This window comes from Stegodyphus dumicola, chromosome 4 (genome assembly GCF_044657685.1).
Source record: "Stegodyphus dumicola isolate Sdum_Otavi_A_Nest chromosome 4, ASM4465768v1".
NCBI lineage: Eukaryota > Metazoa > Arthropoda > Arachnida > Araneae > Eresidae > Stegodyphus > Stegodyphus dumicola.
Window position 1 is genome coordinate 15,221,019 of NC_140771.1, and position 18,936 is coordinate 15,239,954.

The 18,936-nt window shown below is 31.6% G+C and overlaps 1 protein-coding gene across 1 annotated transcript in view; it reads left to right on the forward strand.

Moving 5' to 3' along the window:
• The window catches only part of LOC118181577 (uncharacterized), a 115,117-nt gene that overhangs the window by 51,152 nt on the left and 45,029 nt on the right, over positions 1 to 18,936 (forward strand). Inside the window, exons 5-8 of the mRNA XM_085814590.1 lie at positions 7,972 to 8,168; positions 9,062 to 9,249; positions 15,316 to 15,537; positions 15,847 to 15,936. Of these exons, the coding sequence (XP_085670716.1) occupies positions 7,972 to 8,168; positions 9,062 to 9,249; positions 15,316 to 15,537; positions 15,847 to 15,936 (697 nt within the window). The remainder of the gene's footprint in view (positions 1 to 7,971; positions 8,169 to 9,061; positions 9,250 to 15,315; positions 15,538 to 15,846; positions 15,937 to 18,936) is intronic.

Below are 18,936 nucleotides of genomic sequence, written 5' to 3' on the forward strand. Positions count from 1 at the left end.
CAAAGCAGGCCGCTTATCTTAGAAGTTACGCAGTTGCTGTTTGCCTTCCAGGCCAGAGGTTTTAATCCTCTTGATAAATTAAACGTATTGTAGTGTTCACAGTCTCTGTGCTACATACGCTTCCTGTTAGTATAAGGCCAATCTTCCACGTTTATTATTCTAAAGTTAAATTAGAGTTTAGTTTTATTTTTATACTTTTACGTTAGACCCCAAGTGGCGGGTCAGTGTATTCCGAAGTACGGAAGTTATTGTATATAGAGAAAAATAAAGGGTTTTGTATACCCTTCGTCTGTATCCTGTCTACTTACTACAATTAGTGAACATAGCTTTAGTAAGCTCTCTGTTCCTAGTCAGGTCCTTGTATGTTCCCGAAGAAGGTTAGAAGGAACATTGACCCTGATAGTGGTGCCGAAGAATAACCATGGCCGAGTTTCAAGAAGAACCTGCGCTGCCTGCAGAAACGGCTCAGAATCCAGAAATGCCAGCTGCCGCCCTGGAAGGATTTGGGTACATCGTCCAGACCATGCGCGCTTCGATGAAACCAGAAGCAACATTTAAGGGAAACTCACCGGTAACCAGTTTTTTGGAAAAATTGGATGACCACTTCATGCTCTACCCCGTGCACGAGTTTCAAAAAGTTACCTTAGCTACCAGCGCTTTGAGGAGCCAAGCGCTTAACTGGTTCAAATGTATAGGCAAAAGTCTCTTGGGTCGAGCAGGAAGTCCCACCTATACTTACAAAAATTTCAAGACTGCCCTACTAAAAGCCTTCCCTGTTGTAAGGGATCGTGCGAAATTAGAAACGGAACTTTTCAGTATATATCAACAAAGAATCGAAAACCTCTCGAGCTTTATTTTAAGAAAAATTCACGTTTTCAAGCTCTTGTATGGAAACCGTCCGGATCCTGAAATAATTCAAGTAATTTTGCCGAGGTTACTGCCTCAAGTGCAAGATTTTATTGAATTAAGAAATTCGACTACACTGGAAAAGTTATTTGAGCTAGCAATCCAGTTTGAAAGTAGAAGAACGGCGGACGTCGAAAGAAGACGCCAATATCAACAGCGAAACCAATTTGGTACGCCAAGACTACAGCAAACTCAAGCATACGGCTACAGAGAAAAAGCGAATCAGTGGGCAAGGAAACCCGAGCATTCAAAAACAGCCGGCGAACGTCGACAGTTCAATAGCAACCCAGGAAAAAAGTCTCAAGGCCAGGGGAAAAAGAAGGAAAGCACGGAAAGGAAAAATAATTTAAACTAAAACGGATTTCTGCTGACGAGAGGGTGCGGAAATCCGAAGGCCACGAAAACCCCTCTTCCTACAAGTTAAATACAGTAATGGTGAAAAATTTGACTCTTCCGAAGATTGAAGTCTTCGTGAATAATATCCCAGCCACCGCACTCCTGGATACCGGCGCGCAGTGTTCCTGTGTGGCAGAAGAGTTTTTTAGGAAGTATTTTCGCAAATACCGCATATATAATGCGGATAATACGACAGTGTTAGCGGCGCAAGGAGAAAAATGTAAGTGCGTAGGTAAAGTACCTTTGTATATCCGTATCAAGGACGAACAAATAAAGGTGATGTTTTTTATAGTAAAGAATCTGCAAGCACATTTAATTTTAGGAGTAGATTTTCTTTCAGAAGCCCAAGCTACACTGGATTTTAATGAAGTGTCCCTTAAGCTGACAATGAAACCTGTTCGTACTGAAAACGCTGAACCGCCGATGTTAAAACTTGACCACCTGCCTAATGACGAGCAAGATAGAATCCGACAAGTGGTAAGTGAATTTGCTTCGTTATTTAGTGATATTCCAGGATTTACTCAGGTTACTAACCATAGTATTGACACCGGAGATGCAATGCCAGTTCGCCAAAAACCATACCGGTATGATAACAATAAGGAAAAAATTAAAGAATGGCATATTACCGATATGCTACGTAAAAAGATCATAACGCCCATCTCAAGTAGTTATGCTAGCCCGGTGGTTTTATGTAAGAAAAATAATGACTATCCTTTGGAGCATCGAAAAATGTGGAGATTCGCTATTGATTACCGTAAATTAAATTCCATAACGAAATATCCGGTATATCCGTTGCCGATCATAGAAGAAATTTTAAGGAACATAAAATCAACCAAATTTATGACGACTTATATTATAGAAATTCCATAACGAAATATCCGGTATATCCGTTACCGATCATAGAAGAAATTTTAAGGAACATAAAATCAACCAAATTTATGACGACTTTAGACTTAACGACTGGTTATTTTCAAATAGGGGTGAGGCCTGAGGACGTGCCTAAGACTGCTTTTATAACCAAGTCTGGCACTTATGCATTTTTGCGTATGCCGTTTTGCCTTTCAGGGGCCCTGGCAACATTTCAGCGATGCATGGACATTGTGTTAAGACCTGTTCTTGGAAAGTCCACATTTATCTATTTAGACGATATCTGTATTACTAGTGATAATCTCGACCAACATGTACAGGATTTAAGACAGGTGTTTTCTTTATTAAATGAGGCCGGTCTAAAAGTTAATGTCGAAAAGTGCAAATTTGCAGCCCCTGAATTAAAATATTTAGGTTACAAAATATCGCAAAAAGGGATCGAGACAGATGAATCAAAAATAATCGCTGTACAAAAGTATCCGACTCCAAACACGGCAAAGAAGCTCTCTTCTTTTCTAGGACTTTGTTCATATTATAGCTCCTTTATAAAAGATTTTGCGGCTATCGCTGAGCCATTGTTAAAATTAAAAAGGAAAAAGGCAAGATTCTCGTGGACGGCCGAAGCCAATAGTGCTTTCGAAAAATTAAAACAAGCATTAATGCAAGCCCCTGTGTTGAAATTTCCTGAAAAGGATGAGAATTTAGAAAGTTCAGCGGATGCTTCGGATTATGCGGTAGGAGCGGTACTTTCGCAAAATCAGCAGCCAGTGGCATTTTTTAGCCGAACTTTAAATCAAACACAAAGAAACAATTCCGCAACCGAGAGAGAGGCACTTGCAGTTCTGTTAGCAGTGCAAAAGTTCCGAGTCTATTTTGGAAAGGCGCCGATAACAGTATACTCTGATCATGCGGCGGTAACTAGATTGCACTCAGGGAAAAATTTATCCCCAAGGTTAATAAGATGGGCACTCAAGCTGCAAGAATATAATCTGGTAATCAAGCATACCCCTGGAAAGGAAAATATTGTAGCAGATGCCCTATCAAGGATTAAAATATACGAACAAGGCATTACCGTAAAGATGGCAAGGCTTACAGCATGTACAATAAATTCCCGAGAAACTGTAATAACCGAACTGGGTAAGGATCCTGAGTTTGGAAGCATTTATGAGTATTTGAAGGATCCTGAAAATTTTAGCCACCAAGATATTGTGGCGATAAGAAATAGGGCGGCCCATTACGAACTAATAGATGGTCTATTATTTTATACAAAAACTACGAATTCCAACAACGAATTTCGACCTGTTATCCCAGCTAGTCTTAGATTAAGTATCCTGCAGGAGCTCCATGACAGCCCTTTAGCTTCTCATGCTGGTATTCGAAAAACTATCCAACGCGTACGCGAGGCAGTCTACTTTCCGGAACTGCAAAAGTTAACAAGGGCGTATGTCCAGTCCTGCCCAACATGTCAAGCAGTTAATTATATTAATTTCCGCCCGGCCAGGTTTCTAAATAGTATTAAATCCGAATTTCCAAATGAAATAATTGGCATCGATTTATTGGGCCCTTTCCCAAAAAGTCAGTTAAATAAAAGTCGCTATCTCCTTGTTATGGTTGATCATTTTAGTAAATGGACCGAAATTGTTCCCTTAAAACGAGCCTCCGCGAAATTAGTTACTGATTCTATTTTAAATAAATATATTTTAAAATACGGGGCGCCCCTAAAAGTTATATCGGATAATGGTCCTCAATTTGTAAGTAATATATTTGAAGACATGTGCCAAAAACTCGGCATACGTCATTTAAAAATGGTCCCGTATCGGCCGCAATCAAATATAGCGGAACGTTGTAAACAGAAATATAGTGAAAATTATCCGTAGTTATGTTAAAAATTTTCATAAAAGCTGGGATAACTATGTCAATGAATTTGCTTTCGCCCTTAGGACCGCAAAACATGATACAACGGGCAAAACACCTGCTGAGTTATTTCTAGGCAGAAAGATTATAACACCGTTAGATAAATTATTTTATGTGCAACAAAGAGCCCTAGAATTTAAAATGGGTGATATAGAAAAACTAATAAAAGAAGCAAAAAAGAATACGGAAGTAGCACAAAGAAAACAGAAGCTCTATTATGATTTGAAACGATGGGGAGTAACTTATAAAGTAGGGGATAAAGTTTTAAAAATTAAGCATTCACTTTCTTCAGCACCAGAAGATAAAACTGCCAAATTTTTTCCACGATTTGAAGGACCATATGTTATAGAAAAAATAACTCACGCTGTAGTAGTGTTAAAAGCCAGAAATGGTGAAACCTGTTCCGCAAACATTGATCAAATCAAGCCCTACTTCGATCGTAATAAAATGCAAATCTTTTCAGATCTTTTGCAGGATCCGGCACGGCAGACACCGCAGGTACAAGCTCCAGAGTTGGAAAAACGACAAGTACAAGGGCAAGCCAATGAGAGACAGAAGCAAGTGAAAAGAAAATTGCCTCACGGAAAAATTGAAGGTAACAAGAAAAAGAAGCCGTTGCACCGTCCAGAAAAGAGAGTTCACGAACACCCCCAGAATGAAGAAGGGAGAAGGGCGACATATGTGAAGAGAACCAGGAGAAATGACGGCAACTATAACCCGGCTTTAAAACGGAAGATCTATTCATCCGACAGAACTCTCCGCAGCAAAAGTCGCCGAACTGCGGAAGGGCCATCAGCGGCGGAGGAAAAGTTACAAGGAAAATTTGAGCGGCCAACAACGAGGTCCAAGCAGGAACACGACAGAAGTTTCCCGGTTCCGCCAAGACCAGCTGCCATCAAACGGCCAAGACCACAAGCAGAGGAGAAAAGGAAGGTATTCAAGGGTGGCCGAACTGGTGAAAAAAGGAAGCTTCCAGAGGAAAGCACTGAAGGGCGAGCCCGTACAAAAAGGAGGATAAATCAAACTACTATCTGCAGTACCTTTAAAGACTGGGCCCAGAAAAGGATGTCCGAATATTACAAAGATAAGTAAAATTTTATGTTACTTTGCAAACTTAAGTTAATCTTTCATTCTTACTGCAAGTGGCAGATTTCAAGAAGTTTTACCTCATGCGAGGTCTACCTTTATCGCCAAAAGGGCGAGAAATCAGTTGTTACCGATTTTGGTATTAGGTTTTTCAATTACTCGCGCGTAAAACTAAAGTTGATGTATAATAGCGTTGTGTAAAAACTTAAATATTGTAAAAAGTTATTTTATAAATTTTATTTAAAACATTCTAGCAAGAGAGAAGTTTTAGTCTGAAAGACTTTTTGAAATGTATTATTTCAATGTAGAAAGAATTGGCACTTGCTTTGAAAAGAATAGAAGTTAACAAGGTACTACTAAGGTATGTTTTCAAATGTGTAAAATTAACAGCATGTTGATATGTTCTTATATACAATGTGAACTGTTATTTTAAATGTTAAGAAATACCGTGATATGGTAAAAGTGAAAGTAATGTTAAAAATTTGTTATTCGTGTGACTGTAAAGACTAAATCATGGCGAATATGTGTTAAAGGTTGAATGATGTAGTTAGGCTCTCTGACGCTACACTTTAGAGTTAGCCACTTTTAGAGTAGTACCTCAGGGTTTAGAGTTGAAATTAGGGTGTGTTAAGAGGTCTCGTTAAGTTGAATTTTAACACGTTAGTGTTTTGATTGTAGGAGGAAGTGTGGCACACGTAGACAGAAACACATTCGTGTTTGGTGTTCTTTTACAACACATGTCAGAGAGCACGGGGAGAGATAATTAAAATAGTCATGAATGAAATAAGAATGTTAAGAGAAGTATAATTGTATATGTTACTTGCCATTTCATTGTGTAACATTTCATTAAACTAGTTTTCCTTCCAGATCTCTGGAAGGAACCAGAATTGAATAAAAGCTCCTGTTTAGATGCAGTACAGATGAAAAAAGATTGTTGTATATCTTGTTAGCTGCTATTGTAACAAATTTCTTTCTTTTAAATTTCTAGTTTCTAGCAAAGTTATGTTTGTAAAAGATTGGCCTCGCGTTAGATTCTAGAGCTAAAAGTTTTCAACAAGGTCGTTTTAGACCTCAGTTTCAAACTAATTAACTCTGGCGGGAAGTATGTAAGGATCTTAAGTTTTACTAACGTTTATTTTATTTTAAATCTTTACTATCACTTCTTATTTTCTACTTCCGGCCAGAATTATAAGCGTGAAGGTTTTTGTGCAAAGTTGTCTTCCGAATGCCAAGTATTTAAGTTGTGGCCTTTTGCCAAGCGAAAGAGAGAGGAAGCAGTTGAGTCAAAGCAGGCCGCTTATCTTAGAAGTTACGCAGTTGCTGTTTGCCTTCCAGGCCAGAGGTTTTAATCCTCTTGATAAATTAAACGTATTGTAGTGTTCACAGTCTCTATGCTACATACGCTTCCTGTTAGTATAAGGCCAATCTTCCACGTTTATTATTCTAAAGTTAAATTAGAGTTTAGTTTTATTTTTATACTTTTACGTTAGACCCCAAGTGGCGGGTCACTGAAAAGAAAGGGAAAATGTACTTAGGTATTAACACAACCACTTTAGTAGAAGTTGCTAAATTTTCAAAATGTACCAAACTCTGGCAACCATGCACATAACTTTTCTTCTGGGAACCATGCTTGTAACACTCACTTCAGTCAAGCAATGCCGCCATTTTCGTATGCATTCATTTTCACTGTATTTTAAGTTCAAACGGTTTTTATAGACAAAATGTCATATTTGTTTTGCCTTAAGCTTAGTTTTAAAATATGAGCTTGTGGAATTTGCCAGCAATAGCTGTAAAACTGATGTAAAATTTCTGTGGGAATACAGAATCTTGCTAAAACTTTTCTAAAGGAAACAAGGAAATGCATTCCTAGATAGTCACTGTTATTGAGGATTGCACGAAGCTGAGTCTTCACAATCCTCCAATGTTATTTTAGGCAAAAACAGATTGCTGCATACTTGGGGAGAAGATTAACGGAAAAAAAAATACAGAAAGATTGGAAGAGGAATAAAAGTGTCTTATTTTTTAATGTATCATGTGATCCTTATTTAATAATTCATTTTCTTTTCATATGTTGTGAATATTTATTGACTTATAATAAATATCAATAGGTTGGGTATTTTTTTTTTTTTTTTTTTTTTTTTTTTTTTTAAAGGCACAAAAACCACCAACTTGCACTTTGTGCCAAGGTGTTGCATTAATATATAAGTACCGAAGATAAACCTTAATGAGTTTTTTTAAATGGGACAACTTTAAAATTTATACGTTTGATGACTGTTAAAACAATGGACAAAAATAGCACATATGGATAGAAACCTTTTACATTCTGTATTTTCACCTTCCATTTTTCATTTTCTGTTGTTATTTTTGGTACTTTCTGATTATCCACACCCCCACAAAAAATTGCCAGTGAGTATTGATGACTTAATGAATTCATGAAAAACATTATGTTAGTGCTTCACAGGTATTGTTGCCTTCATAAATAATAATAAAAACAATAATATTATAAGAGATAAAATATTTTATATGAATGAACAAATTCCTACATGGCCAGCCTTTACATTTATGTAGCCATTGCATACATTCAGCAAAATGACAGCTAAATATAAAGCATGTAAATCAACATGCACTCAAACAAGTATATGAGATGTGTAAAAAGTGTGTGAAAAAGCAGAGGTTCAACAAATCCAGAATGCAGATAATTAGAAAATACCTTATTTTGTTTTAGATTTTCAACTGATCTATTGTAAATACGAACATGAATACTACATTTTTTAAATTTAATTTTCAATTTCTCTCCCATAGTGATACATCCGAAAGTGAATGCGAGGGAATAGAAACAAACTGTCTTTGTCAGACATCTGAAATCTCTGATGGAGAGCCATGGACACTTGTAAAAAAGAAAATTTGCTCTTGCTTAGAAGATGCCAATAATAATCAACCAACTGAAAACATAAGTGTCTGTGATGATGAAATTAAGCAAGACGAAGAGCCAACTCAAGGTATTTATAAACATATTTCTTATACTGTATTTAACAATGACAGATTTTTATCAATCGGAACAAATAAAAAAATGATTAAATATTTTGTTTTAAATACATGAAGATTTTGTTTTGCATTTGTGTAACTAAATATTTTATTTTGAATTAAGTTGAAGCTTAAATTTAGAGCAAATATTGAGAAGGAAGGTAAATATTTTAAATTGTTAAACTTGGAAGTTTTGGAATGTAATCTGCATCTTTTCTTGATATTTTAATCACGGGAAAAGTGCTATTGCATGAATAAAGGATTATTACAATATCTATTAATATATTCTTTGAAATTATTTATTAAACATTCAACTAGAACATGCTAAATAATAATAATAATAATAAAAAAAAAAAACACAATGAAAAATGGACGTATTAATAAGTGTATATTGTGCAAGAATGTTGTTATTGATTTAATAAGTAAAAAATTAAGCAATCGGTTTTACTAATTGAATTTTGTTTTGCTGTACATATTACTACTGTTTTTATATTAATTATTGGCATAAATTTCTAAATTCTTACTATATGTACTTAATACAATTATTTTGTTTAAGTTACTGCATCTACCTAAGTTGTTTAAATTAGCAATTGAGCAAATACTTAAGATGTTTAACTTGCTATTTAATGCAAGTAACAATTTACTTAATAATAAATTATTTAATAAAATACTTAATATTTATTAAGGAATTTTCAAATAATTTTATTAATAATTAATAAAATAAAAATTACTTAATACAAGTAACAAATAGTTTGTTTCTTGTATCTTGCTATTTTGATTTTTTTTATAGCCTTATAATTAAAATTTATAAATAAAATAAAAACTAGTAAAAATTTATTTTAATATGCTTTAATTATTATTTTTACAGTCATTGTAGCTGATGAAGAGTACTTCAAAGCAATTGCTATAAATATTGTACGAGAGATGTGTCTCCAGAAAAAGAGGATTAAAGATGATAGACGGAAAACACCTACAACTAAAAATACATTTAGACTGCAGTCAAGTTTAACCAAAATTGGAGCTTCTAAAGGGCAGAATAAACAAGATGATTCCTCTGTAATTACTATAGTTTGCTTAATTTCAACAGAATATTCTCTAATGCATTCTTTTCAGCTTTTATATTTTAATTGAATAAGTGCGTATTTGTGTTCTTTATAAAATGCTTGTTGTTGTTTTACATAATTATTTAAAAATGCTTTGTATTTGTATAGTTTATAGATGTAGCCTATTTAAATAGATTGTAATAATTTTATATAACTTCAATTATCGGTATTTGAAATTTAAAATTTTCAATATAATTTGGATTGCCTGTTTAATTATTTATACATTTTGGGTGCAAATTGGATAGCCCGTCACTTAAATTTAAAATAATATTTTTTTTATTATTTAAGGAATTCCTTATTTATTACTAATTTTAATTGCACAATACCTGTGAAATATATTGGCATGTTAAAATCAGTTTTGATAACAACTTTCTTTGTGCACTACTCTCAAATATTTGATATATTTGCATCTGGGTTGTGAATGGGTGAATATATGTGATACTGTTTTTAATTCATTCATTAAATTAGTAGTAATCTTCTTAACAAATTGAAAGTTTTTACCTGAAAAGTTTGAGGAAACATTATCAAGCATAAGTATAAGAATCAATTTCTAGAATTTTCGATACTTTTCCATTTTGCCGGTGCAAGCGATAAAATCGCCAAAAATGGTACAACGGAAGCCAAATGGAATATCCTTGCTGGTAACCTATTATGCCTCATTTCAAAAAAAGTCGCAGCCTTTTCTTATCATATTGATTGTTTCTTTCAATACTGGCATACAATTACATAGAATTTTTACCCAGATAGTTCAATTTTAGACCCTAAGGCCATTTGCGGTAATTAGTCAATTAGGATGCAATCACATTGCTCATCCGAAGGCAAAAATATAGAAAATGCAAAGTTGAAAATGCAAAAAGGGTTAAATTCACCAGTTCTAATGAGAATGCATCAGCGAAGTAAAGCACTGCTGTTTTACATAATTTGTGAGTAAGCTATTCATATGAATTGAAATAATTCTTGCATTTAAATTTGTATTCCAAATTAAGATTTAACTTGAAATTAATGTAGATAATTACTGAGAGAATTAGAATTTTGTAGCATAGTTTACGTGAGATGAGATTACTTGGGATCACAAGATATGAAACGGCGAATCAAGATGTTGTACCATGAAAGCATCCAGTAAATTCTTAAATTAATGTCTTTTTACAAATTTATCGGCTTTATTTATTTTCTTTTTACAAAATTTTAAATGATATTAAAATGTTTATTCCTTCAAAATAAAAATTTCTTAGAACTAACATTTTTTAACATTTTTCATTTGTATACTGTATGTTGTCACCAAAAAAGTCTGCTTGGCGAGATTTGCACCAGCGAAATTGAAAAGTACTGAATTTTCTTAAAGAATATTTATCTATTAAGAGGAAGATCTGTCTGTCTGAATTTATTTGACAAGTCTGATGGTAAAGCTGACTTATCTCTCATGTTGTTGTCATGACTCTCATCAGACTTGTCTCTCACATAATTGTCATTTTCCTTCACACATTCTTCTTTCAAACTCTGAATCACCTAATACTTATAGCCATTGCTGCAAAAAATTCAGAATTATGTTTTTGTTACTGAGCATTTGTTGATCATGCTTGATATCCTATCAATTTGATTGAACAACTAGTGGTGAACTATGGGAGGGAGGGAGGCTTCTACAAGTCCTTTATTATTTTGTGAATCCCTTGTTCTTTCTATTTACTTGTTTATTTATTCAAAGAAAAATGCAAGTTTTGCTTCTCATAATCGCCCTTAACAATAGTCTTTCTCTCTCTGAGAATTAGGGTTTCAGCTTAACACGTTGTTCATAGCCTAAAATTTAAACATTTATTTGAAAGTGCTGTCCATTTTCAATAAATTTATTATTATGTATTATATTGTTTAATATCAGTACAGTAGGCTGAAGTCTTGTTATTCCATTCTCCATTAAAAGATGATAGATGCAAGATATTTTTTGATTATATGACATAATTTAGATTTAATAATAATCCTCTTAAGTGGAAAGAAAATTTAATTTTGAATTTTTTTTGTTGTATTAATAACCTTTCAGCTAATGAATTGATGAGAATGAAGAAGGATATAATATATGCCATTTCTGGCATACACTGTGCTGCATAATTATATCCACTCGTTATTTAAGGTATTTTCTGTAATTTTGTATAATCATTACATTTTTTTTTTCATTTTAAAACATTTTCTTTTCATATATTTTCATTTGTATTTTCTGCTTTTGTAAAAAAACTGACGCTGGCACAGAAATAACAATGGCATAAGACTGGCACTATCTTCTGGCATGTATTTGATATGATGAAATATAAATTTTTATAATAATGAGTAAGAGGATTAATACACATTTGTCATCTTTACAAAATTGTCATGGGCACATACTTAACACTACCATAGGGTTGACACCATCATGACGTAACATAGTAATGGCACTGGCATGCAATGGGCATTATACAATGTAGCCAAAGATTATAATTGAGCACAGCACATAATCAAGAAAGGAAGAATTTAATTAAATTATTACTGTCTGGAGTACATTCATAGGATCAACATTGCATAAGACTGACCCTGGCATAGAACTGAAACTAGTTTTTGAGTTGCTTTGTTGATCATGTGCAAGCAGAAAGCCTGTAAGTTCTATGCAGTGTCGGTTCTGTACTGCATTCTCATCTTCGTTAGTGATAAAAGTTGGAGAAGGGTAAGGGTGCAATAAAATGTGTTAAATTAAATTATCTATTTGGTAATCTGACATATTTACCTCAAACTACTTCTATGGAAACAGGTATACTTTTTTAAAAGATGCAGAATCTTAAAATCCTTTCCCTAAAAAAAAAAAAAAAAAAATTGGTAAAATCCTTTTTGGTGATCTTAAAATCTTAAATCTCTTTTTTTTTTTTTTTTTTTTTTTTTTAAATCCTTTAGTCATAAGTCCTTTTTTAAAGAAAATATATTTTTTAAGGTATGTTGTAAGTATTTTTTTAAAAGTAAAGTATATTTATTTGGAGACTGTTAGAGATTAATTATTTAATCTTGCTTATTTTTATGTATACATAATCTCCTGCTATTGTAACAGATAAATCATATGAAACTAAAGTTTTCACAGTGGGCACTGAAAAAAAATAAATAAATAAAACACATTTCAGTAAAATTTTTAATTCCACAGAGCATGTTTTCTGTGGTGAAGTAGATAGAAAATTTTAGCAATTGATATGGAAAGATTTTCTTTCAAGAGGCTTTGGGCATGAAAACATATAATTCTTACAAAAATTAAAACAATGCTTTGCTGAACTTTGATTTATTTTTATCAGTTTTAATCAATAGTATCTAGAGCTATTATTTCTGGTGTTACCTTACAACTAGATTTTATATTTTTAAATCTTCCAGCAGTTTAGATGTCATGTTTAGAGCAACAGTGTAATGCTTAAAGACTTGCATGTATGATGTACATGTATTTTTCTGATACTTTGTTTGTTATATACAAGCCAGGAACCTGAACTAATTCCAAAATTCCAATTTTAAATCTCTGCCCAAGATTATTTCTTTACATGTTATTTCTTGATTAAGTATTAAAAGCAGGCATTTAATAAACGAGTTTAATCTTTATTGAACTTTCAGAAAATATCAGAATATGTTTAAAATGCTGCTGTCTTAATCTGCATTATATATGTTATATGTTCTCTTATGGAATGTTAGTTTTTATTAAAATTCATGTATTTACAATTTAAAATATAATCTTCATGTTTAAGAAATCAGTTAGTACTTTTTCAGTTATAGATTTTCCTGTAGAAATTTGAGCTTCCTCAATCTGATTTACTTTTTTTATTCGTGGTTCTGCTCCTTTCTCAGATGTTCAGCGTTTTCATAATTTACATTTCTGAACATTTAAACTTTCATTTTATGTTTTTGGAAAGGAATAATAGTTTTGAATATTATTCCTTTCCAAATATATAATTTTGAGTATTTAAAAACATTGGAGATACTATTGTCAACTTCTGCTAGATTACAAATATTACTTAATACATGTTTGTGAATAAGTTAAGTTGAAATAATGGAAAGTTGAAGTCAGTTAAATCAGAGAAATTATTCTATTTAGTGCATGAACTATAAAAAGCTCCTTAAATACGATGTCTAGAATATTTACTTGTATATGAAATGAATCCAGGGTTCATAATTCTTTTATATGTGCCATATGCATTGAGACCAACTGCAAAATGAATCTTTTGAGTATAGGTGAAGTAGATAATTGAAAGGTATTATGTTTATTTACAAGAAACAATCAGTAGCTTTCAACAATGAGAAAACAATAACTATGTTTGAAATAAAGTAAATTTCTGAAAGTTTAAAATATTTTCCTGTAATTTTAATTTTAAAATGAGGCTCTTCATATGTGGGATATGGTTTCAGAAGTGGGGAAATGGGGAAAACGCTATTTTTTATTGGTTCAGTTATAAGGCTATATTTTTTCCATTTAAAATACTCTTTTGAAACTGTAATCATCTTATACGTACTGCCTCACTTTAGAAAAATATTTCAAAAAAATTATTACACATTTCTAACCTTTATGTTTAAAAAATACTATCAATATAGTACTCATATTTAGGGAATTTGTTTTCATTGAGGAAATATAAGTAGTATTTTTGGAATAGAGATGGTATTTACTTAGAGTTACATTAAAGAAGATATTTAAATGACTGAATTATCTTTCAAAAAATTGTAAAGTTATTATTATTTTGCATAACTAGTTATTTTATTATTTAGAGCTTAACTGTCACTTCTTCTTTCTGTTTCCTCACCAGAATGCAAATTAGATTGAGACTTAATTTGAGGTTGTTAGACTGTAAGACAGCTTGTGTTTCTGTGTCTCAAGGTCACATAACTAAGTTTTGCTAGCTCGGCTAAGACTGTATTATTCAGCTTTGTATTACAGTTGCTGGCATTTAAATTGTTGCACCTGTGAGAGGTTTTGAGGCAGCTTTGCAGAAGACATAGATGTTTGTAAATTTATAGTGTATGTGTGGCATAGGGGCACTCTAAATATGTGGTGAGCCAAAAGTCCTCTTGAGAGGTTGGTAGGGGAAGAGGGGTGCAAGACCCTCAGACCCGTTCTCCCTCTGGGGTGCTCTCCATCAAAATTGGGGCGGACCTGAGTAAAGTCACACTGTCATCTGTATGGTTCTCAAGGGTCTTGCCAACAACAGCACAGTCTTGCATTCCTTGCCACAAAAAATTTCGTGGGCTTGTGCTGATGTTAATGTGAGATAAGTGACATAAGTCACAGTTTTTAATATTATGTTCCAGTTCTGATTTAATTAAAAATTCTTAAGATTGTAGTTCTATCCAAATATAGCAATAATTTGCTGTATATTTGTTAGGAGTTTGATACCAGTTTATGCTACCAAAGCCAACCAAACTGTAAGATACATCAAGAATGAAACTATTTCATTTGCACACCTCTTCTGTTTTCATTTTAATGCAATAGCTTTTAAGAAGCAGGATTTTTTACTTTTGAATCAATATTATTTTAAGAAGTGTGTAATGTTTATTAAACAATCTATTACAAACATTGAAATTTGACTTTGAAAAGTATCTGCTAATATGAAAGGGTCACAGATGAAGATTACATGCTTGAAACAGAAATAATTTACTTAGTTGCAAAATTTTTAGAAATTGAGTCTTTTAGTTATCCTGCATTAAAAATGTAATATTTTCTTATTACATTTAAATTAATAATGTTTTATGTTTGTCTAAAAATAAAAGAGAAATGTGAAAACTGAGTATAAAATCAGGATTTAAAATTTGAATTTACTATGCATATTTCATAGTTTAATTTTCTAATGCCTTAATTAATTATAAAATTATTTTGAAATTTTAAATGTGTATTTTGAAAAAAATATGATATGCTTCTTCAAAATTTATCAAACTGTTATTGTGTTATTTAAAGTAATATGTGATTTTTGATTAATTTTTGAATATATTGAAAGAGATATAGTCTGGTAAAAGTGGTTAAAATATTGCCCATGTTTCTTTTTAGAGTTCTAAAGAATTTACAAACACTTCCAATAATAATAATGATGATCTTCCTAATGACCTTCCAAGTCGTGTTGTAGAATTAGTTGAAGCTATGCTCAAGGAATCTGAATGTAAGCTATTTTTGGAGAAAAAGGATACTGAGAAACTGATTACAGATAATGTTGTTTTAGTTTTCAATATCTGGAATTATAGTGGTCATTGGAAAAATCTTCTTTTACATCAGGTATACAAAATATGCAATAATTATGAACTGCAATTTGAGGTTGCTTTAAAAATAATTCAAATGTTACTTTTTAAAATTATTTTTATTTAAACAATATTTATCTGCATTTAATAGTCCAAATTCTTGTCTTATTAACAAAGTTAATTATGTAAGGTTATAAATAATGCTCTTGAAGTGGACATTATATTTTTGGAGATTTATATTTTATTTGTAATTACATTTATTTGATATAAATACAAATAAAATTCAAATCACTAAAAATAAATTATCTACTTCAGAAATTTAATTCTATGACATTTTATTTTACAGCTTTTTCTCTCACCACAAACAATATACTTATTTGTATTTGATTTGGCTCAAGATTTGGATACACCAATTCAAAATGCAGAAGATTTTGGAGTAAGTGCATCTGTTACTTATTATAATACACTATTAAATATTTAAATTGATTTTCAGTCCTTGAGAACATTTTATTGTATTCAATATGAAATGTTATCACAATGTAAGCAGAATGAAAAATTAAATTCACTGTATGTAAAAAGCAAGAATTATAAAGATTTTAATTTGAAAAATATGAATTGTGTAATTCCAGTTCATTTTCATCAATAGGTATCTGATGTACAAAGTAAAAACTGATAGCAATATGTAAATTGTTGTATGTCTGTATTGGGACATGTATATGATGATGAATTTATTCTCAAAAGTGATAAGAAGATGGTTTTAGTAAAATAATATTAAAGATCTAAACCTGAAAGAAGAGTATGAAACAACAATGCACCCCCCCCAAAAAAAAAGAACTTTCAAGCTATGGCTCAATCAGCAAATATTCTATTAAAAATTTTTCTATCAAAAATGTATCAAAATATTAAAAGGTACATTGTTTTTAAATGAATAGTGTATTACACTGATGAGAAAGACATTGTAATTTAAAATACTAGTTTAGCATCTTATTCTTCATGAATCAGTATTAGCTATATCAGAAATCCTGATGTATTATAAATGTTAAAAAATCAGAAGTATTTCATTAAAAATTCTAACGGCATTATGTAAAACATTTTCTTGTACTAATTATGTAAATAAATTGAGTAACCTTTATATGTATTATATGCAAATAAAAATTGCTTCATAATGGCATCTATAGTGAAACATGTACATTAATGTTTTTGCATACAAAATTACTGCTTATCGTTAAATTAGATCGCAATATAAACATTCATTATTTTATTAATTAGGTAAATTACCATACCTAATAGAAAAAAGACCTTCTCTCCCTTCTATATTTTTGCTCTAAAATTAAAAAGGTAAACAGATATTTTGGAAGTGAAACTGCAGAATGAGAGGAAGTAATTTGATTATCATACTGCATAGAATAATTATACTGTTACAAAATAAACTACCAACATAATTACTGTATATATCAATACATAACTGATATAAATATATAACTAATAGATTTCTGATATAGCTAATGCTGATTCATGAAGCATGAGATGTTAAACTAATATTTTAAATTATAATACTTTCTCATTAGTGTAACAAACTATTCGTTTAAAAACAACATACCTTTTAATAATTTGACACATTTTTGATAGGAAAAGATTTTTAATAGAATATTTGTGGATTGAGCCATAGCTTGAAAGTAATGTACATAACTACCACTAATTATAATAATCAGTCTAGCTGAGTCATTTCAATTTAAGCCTGTATCCATTTTACTAACATGCCTGAAAACAAATAAATAACTATATAACTAACCTTTACTTACTTTTCTTTGTGTTTGAGTAGCAGCTTAACAATGTTTTTATTTTAAGGAAATTCTAGAGAAAGAATAATAAACTAAGATTCTTTTTCTCAGAATCATTACTAGACAAATAGCTATTTACCTTCATATTTAATTCTTAAATTCTATCTTAAAATGTAAGGAAAGTAAATCTGACCTAAAATATAATCAAGGATGTCTTATGTTTGATTAAATGCAATATTTATTTTACTCTGGTTTTATTTGGTACTAATTTGCAGTTTTGAAGCTGAGATGTGAGGCTTATTCTAGAAATATATGTTCTTCAGATTATGTAAGTCAAATTTCCATTCATTCAAAGCTACTGAAAAGTTAAATACCATTTTGAAAACGCAATTTTTGCAGTGGGTTTACTGAAAAAATAAGATAAAATTATCACATGAATAAAAATCATGAGAACAAAAAGTTATAAAGAAAATTCAAAATTTTTATTACAATAAATATTTTGTCTTAATCTATAATCACAAATTCAAAATATTTTATGACGTGTAATGAAAATTATATATATATTTGTTGAATGAAGAAAAATAAATTTTACTTAAATGCAGAATGCCATAATTTTTAATCAAATTATTAAGATAACTAATTATAAGTTATGATTTAAATAATTGTTCCCAACTTCTTTTGGCTGACTGCTCCTTTTTTGGGGTTTTATTTATTTAGTTATTTTTTGCCCTCGTCAAATTTGTTCAGTGTTGCCCTCCTATTACAGCGATGACATATTAAATGGCTTTTGAATGAAATCTGTAGGCCCTGAGAGCACATAAAAAGTTTTAGATATCTTTTGTTTCATTTGTGCTGCTAATGCTAACCAGTCAATATGCAAATAGAATAGTGACAATTAGAGATTTTTCAAAACACTTAAGGTAATGGACCTGCAAAACATGTGCAGATTCTTGCAATAATACACACAGTAGTATATATATTGAAAAAACACATTTTTTGGGTGCACTGGATATCACAGCAAATATGGGTTTGTGGTCATATTTCTAAAATAGTAGACTGATTGTAATTCCCAGTCCCTTAGAAGAGAAAAATAAAGTTATATGCAACTTGGACTAACTTGTGAGAAGGGTCAACTGATAATTTGATGATTCTTGTAAAGATGTGTGCTGGTAATATATATATATATATATATAACCAAGTGAACATTCAGCCCTTTTTTTTCCCAAAAAGTATTTATGTAATCAAATTTGTCAACATTTGTTTTATTGCTCACTTGCTTTTCAGTGCTCCTTCATAACCTTTCAAACACCCAGATCTCCTCAGCACTTACCAATGGGTTATAATTGGGAAACTACAGTGTAATTCAGAACTATTATCAAAAAATCTACATGTAGGTCAGAAACATGATAACCAACAAGACTCATATAGAAACATATGGTCGCAAACACAATCCAGTCGCGTTACATGCCCACAAAGCAGAGACTTAAAGATGCGAAACAGGTCACAAATCATGATAATTTATTACACTGTTGGTAATCGCTGGCAGACAGAGCCTGCACACAGTGCAGCCAATACGGATGCTATTTGTCTCACGTAAGATGTACCAGATGCTGGATTGAGATGCACATAAATGTGCTACAATACTCTGAGTACTC